Below are 18,025 nucleotides of genomic sequence, written 5' to 3' on the forward strand. Positions count from 1 at the left end.
TTTGCCCTAGGGCAATACTTCCGGTTTTTATAAGTTACCTGGTGGATAATAGCGGTATTGCAGATTGACGAGATATCTCGTCAATGGCGGGGAAAGAGTTAAGTGTATGTATTCACCTTATTCCACCACGCCCCTTTTTAATTCTTCGCTCTTCCGGATTTTGTCAACCGACTTCCGCTGCTAATATGGCACAGTGCATTCGGTGGTTAGTTTGGTGGTTAGAAGATTGTTTGTAGTTCACTATAACTTTAACGAAATGACAATCTGGGCAATTTCGCATTAATTATCGCGGAAGTATCGCCTGCGATATGTATGCGATATGGCCCAAATTTTCAGGGAACTACGGCTCTGTGCAGTTAATGTCGCGCCATCTGAAAACAGCTGATGGCGATTTAATACTAATCAAGGAACCGGCATTACTGACGTGATGCGCGTGACAAACACATGCGATTTATCGTGCAGCCCTAGAATCTTCAAAGCTCACATATGGTTTAAGAAATTACTAACAGATAATATCTGATCACACTGTAAAGGTTTATATAACTGCATGGCAGGTTACATCTGATCACATAGTAAATGTTTAATATAACTGCATGACAGGTTATAGCTGATCACATAGTAAAGGTTTAATATAACTGCACAACATCTGATCACATTGTAAAGGTTTAATATAATTGCACAACATCTTATCACATTGAAAAGGTTTAATATAAATGCACAAAATCTGAACACACTGTAAATGTTTAATATAACTGAATGACAACTGAACACATATGAAGGTATAATGTAACTTTACAACAGGTAAAGCAAGACCACCCTGCAATAAATTAAGACACAGCTTTAATCGGAGTCATCAGGAGCTGATCCCAAGTGTTTATTTGGAAGCTGTTGGTGTATGTACTGTGAAAGTGCTTGGCGACTGTGTAATGGATGCAATATCAACCCTCTGTAAAGCTGACACAAAGATGGTTGTTTCTCAGCAGAGTTATGTACATTTGTGCCAGCTCAACACATTGGAGCAGTTTCTCGGACAGGGTTTACAGGACTAGGATTTAATTATATTAGGACATTTTAGTTTTTACAAACAAACCCTACAAAAAAACAAGACTGGTGCGCATCTTGTGACAAAACAATGGCACTTATATATGTTGAGGTATGTCAGTACAAGGCATTTTTAAATTATTGTAGCTCAAATATGCATTTTAGCTTGGGACCAGGATAAGCCCTGTCAGGGAAACTGCACCATTGTTTTCCCATATCAGATGTAGGTTGCTTCAGGTTGAGTTGTGATTTTAAAGTGTAGTTGTGGTCAGAGACGGATGGATCCTCCCATTGTGTTTCTGCATCACAGTTTAGGAACATGTTGATTGTATCATCCTCACAGTTGTCCACTGCATCACTACACATCAATGCATCTGTGAAAACAATATAACCATAAACATTTTTATGTTAGTATTTAAAATAAACTTGCATCATGAGAATTAATATATAAATGGTACCCATACTTAAACAGAACATTGTGTAAGAGAGAGATGCATTAAAAAGAGACAGTAACATTATACACACAACCTTTAACTTCAGTGTTAAATAATACGTTGTTTAATAGGTCATTATCAATATCTGAATGAGGAATGAACTGACATTCTAGCATCTGAAATCTCAGTAACTTGTAAGAATCACGTGGGCTACTGTAAGAATGCAATGTACTATAATACCTCGTTGTACTATCGTAAATATAAAAATATAGGTGGACAATTAAAACCATTCAAATAGTTGCATTTTATAAACTAACGTTACTGATCTTAAGTGTATTTGTAGAACGGACTTCACAAATCTAACTTTAGGTGAACGAGCACAAAGTTAGCTAAGATAGCTTACCTGAAACTGGCCACCTTTTCAACACGCGGCGTGGTTTAAAGTTACCGGAACATCGTAGTCGAACCATTACTTGGGGTAAGGGTGTTCCTCAGTTGGCTTAAAATTAATAAGAAAGAAACATAAAGGCGCTCGAGTGAGCTTTTTAAGCTTAACGCGTCGCCTTCAGTCACTGCCTCAGCTGCTCATCGTCTATGCGGCCGGAAGAACGTTGACAAAATGAGCGAAATGGCGCCGCCCTTGTTGTCGTGAAAAATAAGGTGAATAGATTACAGTCAGAAACCAGTCTGTGCTTATTTGGTCTTAAAGAGACAGTAACCTCAATTAACCTACTTAAGTCTGTGTCATTAATGTTAATCAAACAACCCAAAACAAAGAGAAAATCACTTCTATAGCTCTAAAAATAATAATATATTTAATTTATACAATAAAGACAGTGTTATGATTCATTTTAATTTGATTTCTGTACTTAATGCTAATTTCAGACCTTATTAATGTACAACTTTGTTCTTTTTTATAAATGTTTGCAATTTCTTTATTTGTTAATAGATTTTTCCCACCCCCTTTTTGCTGTTCCGAAAAATACAATCCGTGCCTCAAAAACTGTAATGTGATCCCAACCGTCAGTTTTGTGATCCGTCACACTTAGTACACAGTGATAGCCATAAATTCAATTGTACTAATAATTGGCATAATAATTTCTTTTGGTGTTTCGGTTTCGGTTTTTGGCCTTGGTTTCCTCTTTTTCGGTTTCGACCAAGAATTTTCATTTCGCCGCATCCCTAGTGTGTATATGAGCATTGCTAGGAGTCTACCTTGAACATTAAACACAAAGAAAAGCACTTGGAATTAGGCTAAATCATATGTGGACTAACCAAAGTCATTTCCGTACGAAAATTTCAGAATAAGTTTATAAAGGTTATCAAGCTCGTCAGTGTTATTGCTTTTTTGTTAATGCGCTGAAATGTACTGAAAATACTGATGCTCAATCTGTAATACTTTCACCAAGGTTTATATTGAAACCAACAAACAGCAAATAAATTAGCAGGACTATGCACTTTTTTGTATGACATTAACATTAGACATGGTGCTATCATATAGCAATGACAGGTAAATGTTTCCCTATTGCAGCTTAAACACCTTGAGTAAGCTAAGTAACACAGGTAAAACAATATGCATGTCAGCGAATCCTCTGCCGGGAAAACATAACAGGGATTCCAGAAGAAAGGCAGAGATTTACACCGCATAAGCATATCAGATCTAAATGAATAAAAATCATGATTCCTTTTAAAGAAATATTAAGTGAACATACATAAATATATAATTTATCCGATCAGAAACCCCATTGACTTCCATAGTATTTTTTTCCAACTATGGAAGTCAATGGGGCTTCTGATTGATTCGGTTACAAACATTCCTTAAAATAACTTCAGTTGTGTTCATCAGAACAAAGAAATTTATACAGGTTTGTAATATAAATGATGACAGAATTTTCATTTTTGGGGTAAACTATCCCTTTAATAAGGTTTATATGTCTGCAGAACTAACATTTCAATAAAATATTGATAACTTATCGTTATCATATTGAAATTGAAATGAAAACATATAAATAAGAATTATATTGCCAAATTGGTCGCAATACCCAGCCTTAAGTGTATATGAATGATAACCCCATAAATCATCCCAAAATTTCATAGATATATTGTTGTTTTAGTCTGCAACGAGTCGCTATCTGAGTTGTGTAGTGTCAGCTACATTTCCCATTCTAGAGGATTATCTGCTACACAGCACTTTTACAATCCCTTTTTCTTATACCTGCCCACAGCTTAGCAAACAGTCTGCGGTTAATGCTTCTCTTTTCTTAAACTCTCTTTCTCTGTTTTTTTACCCAAAAACACTGCAGTAACAAACCTGCATTGATTTCAATGCTATTGATTAATCTAAGCGGTACTTTAACAAGCTTCTGATACCCAGATGTGATTCCAAAAGGAAAATCTCATTACATGGATCGCCCGGCATGCTTTCCTCCAGTAGGGCTTTTCAGCATAGCTTGACTAGTCCGTAATGAATTTGATGTTAATTTGTAAAAAGCACGTGCTTTGCGGCCAAGGGAACACTGACAGCTCCATGTGAGCTCTGAACGTGCAATGTTGATAATTGATGAATGCTGGTGGACTACGTGGTTTATCCAGTCCCAGGCGTGGTTCTTTCAGTGCTAGCTGGGCCCTTGTTTGTTTACGCGGGTGCCTTTCTGAAACGGTAATGCTCCTGTTTGTTTTGTGGGGTGAGATCAGAGAACCGGTGAGTTAAGTGGTATTTACATTCATTCGTTGGTAAGCTTGGATCTTTGTTGTGATTGTTCTTGGGCTTGTGTTTTGTATTTGTTGGGATATAAACCTGTTTGGAATTTAGAGACCTGGAGAAGAAGTGGAACCTGAATATTGAAGGAATAGTATTATGCATTTTTAGTGGATTTTTGCATGATTTTCGGAGAGGAAGATCAGCTCAGTTAATAAGCTATAATATGGTTCGGAAGACGTATACAGTAGTGCATGAATCTTATTGACTTTGTTTATAATGACGTTTTGCTTTTAGTCCACATATATCACCATCTACTTAAGATATTCTGGCTCACACTTCATATTATTTTTTATGGGAAAAGAAAATAATGAGTTTGAAACAACATGGGAGTAAGTAAATCATAACCAAATGTTCATTTGTGGGTGAACTATTCCTTTAAGATCCAAATATTAAAATTCATGATCTCAAATGGGTCTATAGATACATCGTAAAGAGGGTTAAACTAATGACTCTGAAACAACAATGAAAGTTGATTGCTGCGATTGTGCAATCGTAAATGTTTACTTGTGAGTTATCGGACTATACGCAGTAAATGCAGTCTGACTCACAATTGGCCATTGGGTCCAACAGTCCTTGTTCAAAGCACATGCTGTGTTATACAGAAGAGCTGCTTTGTTTAACTGTTGGGGTGACGTGGTTGTTACTCCTGCCTCCAAGAGCAGAGCCTGTCAGTTCTGACTGTTGTTTCTTCAACCCACCAAACTGAAACATAGACGACCACCCTCTTAATTCTTTGGCTTTCCTCTCCTCCGGTTGAGTTAGTCTCTAGCTAGTAAGCCAGGTTTGCAGTCTACCAAATCATATGGGTTATTTTGCTTCAGCTGTGCTTCGATTAACCTCTGCAGTCGCACGTTTGGTTGAAAGCACCGCATTGCTATGTTGTCAAGTTTGCCGTAACCGATCAAGACGTTCGTCTTTTGTTACAGGCAGTAAGCATGAGGACGGCACTCAAAGCGATTCCGAAAATGGCCTGGGATTGCGTTTTGGCAGCAAGCGACACGCAGCGCTGGAGGAACGTCTGAGAGCCGCCGGGGTGAGTCGAGTCAGAACAGAGGGTTCGTCCACCACGAGCCGTACAGCCTTTATGATAGAGTTCTATGACGAGGACAATCCTCGCAAAAGACGTTCCTACTCGTTTTCGCAGACCGTGCCGCTTCTTGGAGGCGTGGCAGGGGAAGGACTTTGCCCCACGCCGCCCTCCCGTCCTAAGGTCGTTCCCATGGCAGCAGACGGCAGCAAGGGTTTGTCACCATCCCTGGCGGCGGCCGCCCCAACGGCTGCTCGGCTTCTGCTTAAGCAAAGGTCAGAGGAGCAAAATGTGGTTCAGAGCTCTGCAGCTCAGCCCGGTGCTACAGATACAAAAGCTCAGAAACAAGATGATGACCAGAGTGATAAAGGCACATACACCATTGAACTGGATAACCCCAACCCTGAGGAAGAGGAGGCACGGCGGATGATCGATAAGGTAAAGAAACTAGAATGAGTTCGGTTTGTTCAATGTCTTTTACCACTCCTGATTGATCAGCATAATCATAAAAATACAGTGCAAAAATGGTTTCTGATTTAGTATTTTTTTTCTGCTTTTTCTTTTATTAATATCAAAAATTATTGAATTGAGAAGCAAAATTACATCTCAAATTAAGTCTTTTTTTCTGAACAAAATGCATGCATGACTAAAGATGAGAGATGACTAAAATTAAAAATGAGGCAGAAGAGCAAGAGTACACATAAAAGTTTTATAGTATAAAAATTTGAATTTGAATGTAATGATGCTTTTAGTGTGCCATTCAATAAATTCCCCAAATTCGCATTATCTTATAAGTTTGGGATATATGTCATGAATAACTATCAGTTAAGAAGTTCTCATGTAGGACCATATTCAAATGCATTTTCATTTGCTACACATTTTAGTACTTGCGATTGACTACATTTAGCAGAATAAAGGTTTTTGTTTACATTATATATGTGTGTGTGAACTGTGAATAATAATTATGTATATATAAATATGCACACATGCATTTATAATTTTAAGAAAAAATATATATTTATATATTAAGTATTTATATATAATATAAATTATACATAAATATACAAATGTTTATACACATGTAAACATTTCTTAAATATATACATGCATGTGTGTGTATTTATTTATACAAAGTTATTATACACAGTACAAACATATGATGTAAACAAAAACTTTTATTCTGCAATAGATTAATCGTGATTAATCGTTATGCAACCCTAACTACATCTGTACATTATTGAATAGTTTTGAGGCAGAATGAATTGCCCAAGAATAAAGCTTTATAACAAATGCTACCCAGAATGTTTGAGGGAAATGCTGCTTTGCAAGCACTGTAATCTCTCTTAACATGCTCTCTTGAGTACATTGTGAATGTTGTGTTGATCCTGAACATCAAGTAGTTTGAGTGCTTCATGCTGTGAATCTCAATCTAATGGCTTCATAATGGTCCTCATGTGGCCAACCAATCAACTCCTCCATTATTCACTTTATCTTCAGGGGGTTTTAAAGTCTGTTAATGTAACGTTTGTGTGCTATTACTTATAGATGTGTGTTTATGACTGTTGCTGCATTTAATAACAGAGTACCACAGACTCCATTAGAACAGCTTACATACTGTCATTTCAGCATCATGGTTGAATAGATTAACTGCATGCATCTTCCTTGCATTATATTATTGCATATTCAATATCCTTTCTTTACCATATATTATGATATATAATACAAAATACAAGCTAGAATAAATGTGATCGAGTTTTTTGTGATTTACTGTTTTTTACATAAAATAATTTTGCTTAAGGTAAAGAACATTCTGTGAAAATATAACCTTGATATAAAGAGCTCTAATGCAAAACCCGCGCCTAACATGTTTTCTTGTAAATTAGCATTTTTTCTATCAGAGTCCCGGCCAGGATATTGTCATTTAAAAAGTGGAGTTGCAGCTTTCAACTGATGTTTATGTCATTTTGTGTATTGGCACCAGTTGTGTGATTACAGTACCAGTTTTAGCCACAAGGTTTGTGATTGCAATACCAGTTTTGGCCACAATCCTACATACTGTTCCTTTAAAGAAAGATTGGGCTTGTTTGTCAACCTTCTTGCTATGAATTTTTGTCCTTGCCTCACAGCCCAGTGATGAATGAAGCAGCTTTTGATTTTCTTATGTACTGTATGCTTTTGTTTTTTCTGATGTGTAGGTGTTTGGGGTTCAGGATCCTGGTCGCCCTGAGCAACAGAAGGACAGCAAGAAGCTTAGCTCAACCGAGGTAAACACAAACATAAAGCGATTTTAGAAGAATGTTTTTAACTATTGTTGGTTTGCTTACTCGCCCCAATGTGACCATTTGCATCTTGCAAATAAACTTGCATATTATGTCATTTGCACTCAGCTCTGTTGTCAGAGGAACAATGGCAAAGTTTTTATGGTCAAGTAGTTTTTGCAGAAATTGTTTGCTGCGATTCAGCAGCAGTCAGTTGTAATAGAAACCATGGTGTTTCGGATGTTATTGGTTGTTTTTGATTATACAGTATCAGGTTTAAATTAGCCTACATAGTTTGAAGTGTAAGGAAAGTGACTTGCAGGACTAAAGACTAAAGTTTTTCATCATCTATACCACTTTGTAGACAGAGAACTGATATAGTTAAGAAAACGAGGACCCTTTAATATTAAGGCAGTCTTTACACACACACAAACACACATGAATCAGGTTAAAAAAAGAGTCTTTGTTTTGGACTTGGAATACGCATAAACTGAAATGTGACCTGGGGTCTCATTTATAAAACTGTACATAGGATCCTTACTAAAAGTCTACGTTTGCACAAAAGCCAAAAATGGCATACGCCAAAAATTTTTAAGACTTATAAAACAAAGCAATGTTCCTTCTTATAAATCACAGATCACCTGCATGTGTGCGTACATGAATCATCCTCAGATCCCACCCTGCAAGCCCATTCTCCCATTAGGTTTGTTTTTTATAGATCACAACCTTTGCGTGGGAACTAGCGTACACACGTTTCCAGAGTGTGCGTACCACACTTTATAAATAAGACCCCTGATCTTAAAGGAAAATACCACAGTTTTTCAGTATTTTAATATGTTCTTACCTCAACTTAGACTAATTGATACATCCGTATCTTTTTTCAATGCGTGCACTTAATCTTTGTACAGCGCGTCGTGAATGTGTTAGCATTTAGCCTAGCCTCATTCATTCCTTAGGATCCAAACAGGGATGAATTTAGAAGCCACCAAAAACTTCCATGTTTTCAAAATAAAACGTGGCGATTTTTTAAGCAAATAAAAAATGAGAACTATATTGTATGACGGAAGAGCACTTAGTTTGCAGCACTTCGACCTCTGGCATAGTAACAGATATAACTGCACGCTCACTTCAGTTTTACATACCATAATACCATATACCTTGATCATATACTATATATGTCTGTCAGTTATGAAATAAACTGAAGTGAGCGTGCAGTTATATCTCGATGTTACTGAAATATTTTCTAATTTGCACCTCTGTAAGGTGTGAATTGTTAGCCTGACGTTGTCATACTCAATTCTAGTCAGAATTTGAGTCTAATACCGCTCCATTGAGCTATAATTATGAGGCGTGTCTCAACCGAAAAATGCCTCTGCACTCAATTGGATAGACCTACGACCAATCAGAGCAACGGAGTGTGTGTGTACGTTACGTCTTTTGCAGCCTGACCGAACTGCTAGTTATTTCGCTACAATGACACTAAGATTGTGATTATACTAAGTCTTAGAGAACGTACATCAACACCTACTATGTTTACAACATTTCGTTTATATCACAACATTAAGTATTTACTAAGTCATACAGTAAGACTATCTCTTACCATTTGTACGTTAGGTGAACTTTATCCACGACGATACCCATTACGTTGGCTTGAATATATTGGAGCCTAGCATGTCCCTCCACTTATTCAGCAACCACGATTCCGGGCTTCCAAAAAGAAGCTGGCAACGACGCTAATTATATCCATCTCGTCATGCACGCTGAGTTGCATCGCCTTGATACCAGTTTCAGTTGCGACCAACTTTTGCCGAATCCCGTAGGAAGGACGGCAAAAACATCAACAAATGCCTTGCTCGCGTTTCTCTGTTCCTCTTTTAAAATCAATGCTCTGTCGATATCATTTAGAACAGACTCAATGTCAGAATCCACACATCTGAATTCTACAGCGGCAGCCATTTCGTTGTAAACAGATTCAACACGCGCTCTTTGGTCACGTGGTTCATTACGTTACTGTTGATCATCTGTCCATCATCGTATAAAGCCCGCCCTGACAATTTGATTGGTTCGACCAGCTTTGGGTCTAGCATAGTAGCTCCTCAACGCAGAAACCCCCGACCGATCTTCCCGTTCTCAAAATCTTGTGGGCGGGGCTTAGATCGGCTGGCATCCAGGCTAGTGCATTGTTTCAATATGAAGAATTTGGTTCCAAAACGAACATTTTTCATTGTGCATTTCAATTAATAATAATTTAACAAAAAAAACTAAGTAGCACAATAAAACAATAAAAACATGATAACATAATAATAAACATGTTTTGACCAAAATTTTAAAAACTGAGTTATCTCGTTTTGGAACCAAATTCTTCATATATTAAAAACAGAAAGCGTATATGTCACGTAATGCAGTTCGAATGATGATTATGTTGTTTAAATGCATCTAAAATGGCGCTATATAGCATTTCTGTATAACCATAAATGGATCTATAGCATGACTATAGCACCACTTATGGTTCAGCATAGCCCCCATAGGTTCCACTTAGGTTCTGTTTAGTGCTAAAAATGGTTCCCCTATGATTACAAGCCAGTGAAGCACTTTCAGTGCTATTTAGCACTATTTTGTAGGATGCTTATACACAGCATGTCAGTGGCTTTTCAGCAGATTAAGTGATTATTACTAAATGGAGCAACATCTTCATTTGTAGAGACTGGTTGAGGACTCTGTTGCAGTGGGGAACACTCGCTGGGTTTCACAGTGGGCCAGTTTAGCTGCTAATCAAACAAGAACAGACCCAGAGGGCTCTGGAGCAGACCCACCAGCGTTTGTCCATCAGGAACGAGGTAATTTTACTGAAATAAGCCACCTGCTAAGTTTTAATGCTATTGTTTTAGTACGCTAGTTCTCATGTTGTTTTTCAAACAGCTGTTCTGTTGAGAACAAACAATGCCCAAAGAAAATGATTTAATGGTATAACAATTCATTTTCAGTATTTGATTTTAAGGACATGTATTCGACACGATTAGACTGTAGTACTGTTTTGGTTTGCAGTATGCACATTTAAAGAACAATATTTTCATATTTCACTTCAGATGGTGATGCCCTTGAGTCAGTGGTTTCTATCAAGAGTACTGGCTCGACCACATCCAGCCAAGCTGACCGTAAAAGAAGGACTTTACCCCAGCTCCCCAAAGATGAAAAAATCAAACGTTCTGAGATCGGTGAGAAACAAGACACAGAACCCCAAGAAAAAGAAAGCCACGGTGACCACAAAGGTGATGGCGAGTGTCTCACCGCTTTGGACAAAAAAGACACAGGGTCTGGAAAGTCTAGCCAAACCAAGAGCTTCCAACAGGATGGGAAGCAAGGACAACAGGCATCCTCAAAGCCTTCCTCACATCCACCGGGGAGTGGGGAGAGGAGAGGCGAGGAGGGCCGTAGGAGACGTTCAGAGGATAAGAGTAAAGGAAGTGATGGGGAGAGGTCAGGGAAGCCGCTGGTGAGGCAGGGCAGCTTTACCATTGAGAAGCCCAGTGGAAACGTGCCAATAGAACTGATTCCTCATATCAACCGGCAGAACGGTGGGCGAGAGCGGAGCGATTCGGTGGGCAGCATGGACACGGCAACCCTTTTGAAAGACACTGAAGCTGTCATGGCTTTTCTAGAGGCCAAGCTCCGCGATGAGAAGAAGCTGGACTCGACAGGTCCACCTGGCTGTACCCCATTGTCTCCAGAGTCTGATATTGACACGACGAGCACTGTGAGCCAGGCGGCAGCCGAGGGTGATCGTAAAACTGTCCAGAAGCGAAAGTCTCTCAGCAGCCTTTACAGAGAAAAAAGCAACGCAAGCGCTACGGCGAAAGCCGCAAGCAGCGCGAGAGAACGTTTGGAGAAAAAGACTAAGACCAAAACCCCAGAAAGCCGCTCGGATGCTCGTCGTTCAGTACAAACAGCCTCTCGTGGCCGCCAGCCATCCCAGGATCTCACGGATGATGACCAGACATCCTCGTTAGCCATCTCCGATATCCTGTCTTCGGACCAGGAGACGTATTCCAGCCGTTCGTACGCCAAAGGTCAGTTCACTTCCACTGATGACCTCTTCCACTCCAAGCTTGACGCTAGCAAAACCACAAAGTCTGTAAAGTCCAACAAGACACTGCAAACTAACACCTCAGCCCTCGCCAAGCAAGCCGGTCTGCCGCAGCCCCGACCTACAAGGACGTCCCTGTTGCGCAGGGCTCGGCTCGGGGACACTTCGGACACTGACCTAGCTGACGCAGACAGGGTTTCAGTGGCTTCTGAGGTGTCCACCACCAGCTCTACTTCCAAACCTCCATCGGGGAGGAAGGCGCAGTCACGGTTTGACTTGCTAGCACAACCTCGACGCACCAGGCTTGGTTCGTTTTCAGCACGGAGCGATTCGGAGGCGACCGTCAGCCGATCCACGGCGACCCGTGTGTCATCAGAGACAGCCCTTCGTCTGGGACTGAGGAGTCCAAATCAGCAAGTCACAGACAACAAGCTAACTGCACGCATGCGGGCCAATAGTGTCTCCAAACTAACGGACACCAAGACTAAGACAGCGCCTGCAAACAACACCCCTGCTGGTAAGGAGAATATAATAGAAATATTATGTAGCCGTTGGGAAAGGTTAAAGAGCACCTATTTCTTTGCTAAAAAACGTTATTTGGTAAAGTACAATGTGTTTGTGTGGTTTATGGTTAAAAAACACGTTATTTTCCACATACTGTACATTTTTGGAGCTCCAGATATCCTGCCTTCCTCCAAAGCATTGAAAAATTGAAACAAGCATTTTGTACGAAACTCATTGATCTGAAAGGGCTATGTTCCTGATTGGTCAGCTAATCTGTACATTGTGATTGGCCTGAATACCTCTCATGTCAGCCGGAAATGTGACGCTCCTTACCATGTTTGAAAGATTCGTTGCTAACAGGAGTTAACTTACAGGCTGTGAGTCCAAAGCGGGAGGAATTATTGTTTACATCGCCAATCACAGGAAGTAAACTGTTGCCTACAATCCGTGTGTTTGTTGTAGTCCAAGAAAAGAGATTTATGTTGGAGACGATAATCGAACAGTGAACTGTGAATCGGACGATAGTTGCTCTTTAAGAAAATCTTTGTTAATTTTTGTTGTTCCCATTTATGTAGCTAAGTAAAAGTCCGTAACAATGTGAATAAATATGTCTCTCTACATTCTTTTCATTTAAATAAGATAGATAAAAGTATCTGAAAATGGGTTTATAAAACAGTGTCTAAAAACGAAGCTTTAGTCAGTTAAAACTGCAACCTGTAACTGTTGCCTCCCTATTGCCAATGTTTTTACATGCGTTAAAGTCAAACCAACATTACATGTGAAGTAATACGCACCGGAATATAAGCCGCATCATTCAAAAATGCGTCATTAAGACGAAATAACATATATAAGTCACAGTGGACTATACGTCGCGTTTATTTAGAAAATTATTTCACAAAATCCAAGCCGAAGAACAGGCAAGTTATTCAACTAAACGATAGCAGACAGAACAGCACGCTGAATAGATGTCTGTACGTTAAAGTAATATTATCAGTTATTTAAACGATAAACCATAGCATAAAGAAATTACATGGAAGGGTGAATAGTCTAAATTAAGCGAACAAGCCAACTAGCGTGAAGTTTGCATACTCGTCATTCCACATTACTGAATCCATTGAAGTCTCTCACTGCTGTAGACGGTAATGTTGTCTCTTGCCTCATAAATGTCAAAATTAATTCATACTGACTTACAAGGCGCACCTGACTGTAAGACGCAGCACCAGCCAAGTTATGAAAAAATGCAGCTTATAGACCGATAAATATGGTAAATTACCCGGTTGCCTTAAAATTTTGAGTTACTTCTACTTAAAAATATAAAAAATGTGTAAAAATTGTTAAATATTTTGAATTAACTCAAAATTTTAAGGCAACCAGCCAGCTTACTCAAATTATAAATCATTATTATAAACTTGTGTAACGGTAAGGACACTTTTTTTTAGGTTTTTGCTGAATATCTGAATTTTGTTTATTTTTAACCAAAAAGTTACAAACTTCAGCTTTATGTAAACTGTAAAAACTTTTAGAAAAATTGCACAAAAAATGTTACTCATCGCTGTAAGTGATCAAAGCTTAAAAATAAGTGTTTTCATTCAACCTCATTTATCAAAATTTAGCAATCCGTATTTTTGTGATTAATTTGAATTTAATCGCTGTCATTTGTCATGTTTGACTGTAATTGTCTGTCTCTGCATGCTTGTGATATTTATTGAGATCCAATTTTACACAGAAACTCAACTCGAGCCTGAAAGTGTTCTCTCAGAGGAGGATGGTACTGTACCGTTTGTTGCCTGTGTGTGTGTGTGTGTGTGGTTGTGTTGGTTTTTTTTATTTAATACAAAACATATCATACATTGTTAACAGTAGAAACTCAAACAGAAAAGATAACCTCTTGCATGCTTTAAAATTCTAGCAAATGTGTGGAGTTATTTATTCATAAGCATGCAGTGATGAAAAGGAGCTCAGCTTACGGTATATTAAATAAACATCATGAGTTCTTTTAAGAAATTGCATGTGGTCTAATAGTACAATATAATTGCAGAATTGGTGACTTGTGGGAAAATTCAGTAGTAGTAATACATTTGTAGCATTTTTTCAATTAATTGCAAATCGTTTGAACATTTGGCTGGTGTAAGATATGCTGATGCAAGCACTCAGCAATAAAAACTGAGGGTCAGTAAATTTTAAATTGAATCCCCCTGGTGGTGCAAACATAAAACAACATAACGGTAATGAATCACCTTCACCTTACCTTGAACAGACCAGTACACCAGCACCCCAAATGAGACCTTTTTATCACTTGCTAAAGTCATAGCTTAGATTTAATTGGTTATTAATTTACTGTTTGCTTTTAACAACTTTGAGTTCTGCCGTGAAATTGCAATATATAATTTTTCTTTATAACTTTAATGATTTTTTTGCTGTTGTAAAATATGATACTGCACTTTGTATAGAATACACAGATTCTTACTCTGCCCCCATTTGAAATGAGGTTTTGATTAGAAATGTTTGATGTATTGTAGTTAATCGTAGTTTTAAAAACTTTTATTATAAAATTGTAAATGAAAAATGTTAATAACAAATATCAAATATATGAAATAAAAATTAATAGTATTTTTACAACAATTGTTAATCCATGTTATTGTTAATTTAAAAATATGATATTGGTTTTATTTTTACTGTTTACAATTGAATAATAACCAAGATTTAAAAAATTATGTGAAAGAATTGTAATTATACGTTTGTGTAAACTTTCATTAACCAGTGTTACAATATGTTTGTAAAGTGTTACCATATTAGTCCAAAACCTTGGGCCAATGGGGAAGAAGAATTTGTGTGTTTGTTGCATCGTGAAATATTGATGCAAGTTGTCCTTTAACCAGAAACTCTCTGTGCACTTTTTTGCCCAAAACTCATAAATGCTACCAAAGTAAATGTGAATACTTTTAACCACCTCCAATACCTCATAAATCTCTCTCCTTTAAGCCAATAACAGGTGGAGACGTCTACCACCAGAATATGCCTCTACCTCCGAGGATGAGTTTGGCTCCAACCGCAACTCTCCCAAACACGTCAGGCTTCGGCCAGGCACGACCCTCCGCACCAGCAGACTGGGTGTCTCTGCTCCTCTCACGACCAGCCCTGGAGGATTATTGCTGAAGAACCGAATGAGAGAACAGGAGGAGTACATACGAGACTGGACAGCACACAGTGAAGAGATTGCCAGGTAACTATCAACTCTGTACTATTCACGAACACATTCAGTTTCTGTTTTTGTATTTAAGAAAATAAATAAGGATAAAGTAAGAGTTTTATGCTACGTATACTTTCATTTTGGGCAGGAAACTTAAAATAATGCCACTGCACTGCTTTTGATAACATACTTGCGTCATGCCACATATATTTTTAAGGCGAGTTTGTCACTTATTTATATACAATACTGCCACCTGGTGTTTTTTCTGGCACGCAGTGAAACTTTAACATCAGAATGTATTAATTATGGGTGTAGTAATTTTTTCCTATAATTTACTTTCCTTTTTTCAGTTAAACACAAACAAATCATTTTATATTAAATTGCTGTCATCTACAGAGGTCAATATGCCGAAGCTTTAAAACCTCTTTACCATTTAAAGTCAGAGTCTGAGCTTATACACAACAAATTTGACCCTGTTAGAGAAATCCAGGCTAAAGTCTCAATCTAGTTTTTCACAGACTTGGTCACGTGTAAGATATAACATTATTCTTGATTTGCATGTGTGTAATTGTATAACCAGTAATGTTGCATGTGCATTGATGTTGCATTATATATAAATGTGCATGTGCTTGAAGCCTGTAGGGACCACCTAATGTGATTTTGTTTTTGCATGATGTTTGTTTGTTTATCTGTGCACCCCTAGTTTCTAAACCCCCCTCTGAAGGTTAACAGGTTATTTCCCTGTGTGCGTAGGATCAGTCAGGACCTAGCCAAGGATCTGGCCATCCTGGCACGGGAGATCCATGACGTGGCAGGCGAGATCGACTCTGTCAGCTCCTCCGGCACTGCCCCCAGCACCACGGTCAGCACAGCAGCCACCACGCCGGGCTCCGCCATCGACACCAGGGAAGAGGTAAGCATCATTGCTCTGAACATATAGGGGCGGTTTCCTGGACAGGGCTTATCCTAGTCCCAGACTGAAATGCTGCCTTAATTTGAAAAAAAAAGTTGCACTGACGAATCTTAACGTATATCAGTGCCATTGTTTTGTCTCAAGATACACAACAGTAAGGTAATTTTGTAAAAACTACTAATATAACTAAGGCCTAGTCCTGGATTAATCTAAACCCTGCCCCATAGTGTATGCACTTCAGTGTTGTTGACTAGACAGCTGTCATTGTTTCTCCTTCATTGTTTGTTGTTGCTTTCTGCAGCTGGTAGAGAGAGTTTTTGATGAAAGTCTGAACTTCAGGAAGGTTCCCCCTGTAGTGCAAACCAAAGCCACTGAGATAAACGGCAAGCCAGTCGAGCTTCGGCCCCGTGCCCCAGACAGCCTGGACCCTCAGACTGCCCTGCGCAGACGCACCTGGAACCGGGATGAGGTGAGACCGGTATGGACCTTTAAATATTTTATTTAATTCAAACTTGTTGATATAGCACTTATATGTTGCATTGTTTAGTTTGTGCGGTAATATATACTTGTTTAATTGATTAATTGAAATGCTTGATTTGACCTTAATGGTTCTTTTGCAGGCGGTCTTAGACAGTTTATTGCTGACATCGGTTTCCCAACTGTCTTCAAAAATCCGACAGTCTGTAGATAATACTGCTGGCAAAATCAGGTCAGTCTTTAAGAGATTAAAAATGTATTGAAATGTGTCAGATAATCTAATGACGTTATATAGGATCAAGCTTGAACAGAGTATTAATACTGTAGATGTATTTTTATAAATGTATTTCTTCTCTCTGTGTATGCTGACCATTGCAACATATTATTGTTATTTATTTATTTTTAAGGATACTGTTCAAAGATAAGGACAGAAATTGGGATGATATCGAGCGTAAACTGTGTTTAGAAAAGGAAGTTTCACTTCCCAAAACTACAAACAAGGTAAGATTTATTAAAGCTGAATGCCTCTTACAATGCATAACCTTTTAAAGGGGTCATGACATGTTTTTTTATTATTTTATTATGAGGTGTACTTATAATATTACTAAAGTTTTTTGCAGAAAAACATACCAATTGAAGTAATTTCTCCACAGTGTTTTTCATCCTCTGATTAAAACAGTCTGATTTGTGTACTTCCCCTTTAAGAGCGTTCAGTCTGGCTTGATGTCCTGCCCAGTTCTATGATTGACCTCCTGCTACTGCAGGAATATATTATTGGTTTTACTACAGATACAGGTTCTCAAACGGTCTTTTGAGCACACTGTGGCATTTCTCAATGTCAAGGATACTTCCTTGGCAGGACTAGTCCTTACAAGTCACTTCCTTTAGAGGCTAGGCGAGGCTCCTCTTAAGCATTTAGAGAACACGTTAAATGAAACATGCTAGCAAGTGCACATCATTGCGTCAATGAAAAGTGTGCTTTCGGTGCTGCGCGCATAGGATTGTGGGTGATTTCAGCACGCTAAGAGCGCGAAGGATACACATATGCATCCTTTCCTGTATATGGGATATTTCTCTAACGAAGGACTCAGTCCTGGGCTGAAATTCCGAGGATCCTCGACATTGGAACAGTCCTTCGACGGACGGCGATGACGTAGCATCCTCGAAATTCTGGCTTCCGATGATCCTTCCTTGACATTGTATGTGTCACAACAGAAGGCCCGCCTCTCTCAGGGTGTCCGCGGGGTAGTAAAAAAATCTTCTTAAATTAAAGGCGGAGTACACGATGTTTGAAAAACGCTTTGGAAAAGGAGACGGGCCGACTACCAAAACACAC

The 18,025-nt window shown here is 38.6% G+C and overlaps 1 protein-coding gene across 4 annotated transcripts in view; it reads left to right on the forward strand.

Annotated features, from left to right (window-relative positions):
- Nucleotides 1-18,025, forward strand: part of cep170aa (centrosomal protein 170Aa) — a 45,727-nt gene that overhangs the window by 24,400 nt on the left and 3,302 nt on the right. For 3 of the 4 annotated variants that reach the window (XM_073873131.1, XM_073873133.1, XM_055169729.2), the window contains 10 exons: nt 5,163-5,701; nt 7,459-7,527; nt 10,223-10,358; nt 10,608-12,122; nt 13,836-13,877; nt 15,092-15,332; nt 16,032-16,212; nt 16,514-16,690; nt 16,833-16,921; nt 17,097-17,190. In XM_073873131.1, the coding sequence (XP_073729232.1) occupies nt 5,163-5,701; nt 7,459-7,527; nt 10,223-10,358; nt 10,608-12,122; nt 13,836-13,877; nt 15,092-15,332; nt 16,032-16,212; nt 16,514-16,690; nt 16,833-16,921; nt 17,097-17,190 (3,083 nt within the window). The remainder of the gene's footprint in view (nt 1-5,162; nt 5,702-7,458; nt 7,528-10,222; nt 10,359-10,607; nt 12,123-13,835; nt 13,878-15,091; nt 15,333-16,031; nt 16,213-16,513; nt 16,691-16,832; nt 16,922-17,096; nt 17,191-18,025) is intronic. The other variant, XM_073873132.1, reaches the window with a different exon arrangement.

This window comes from Misgurnus anguillicaudatus, chromosome 11 (genome assembly GCF_027580225.2).
Source record: "Misgurnus anguillicaudatus chromosome 11, ASM2758022v2, whole genome shotgun sequence".
NCBI lineage: Eukaryota > Metazoa > Chordata > Actinopteri > Cypriniformes > Cobitidae > Misgurnus > Misgurnus anguillicaudatus.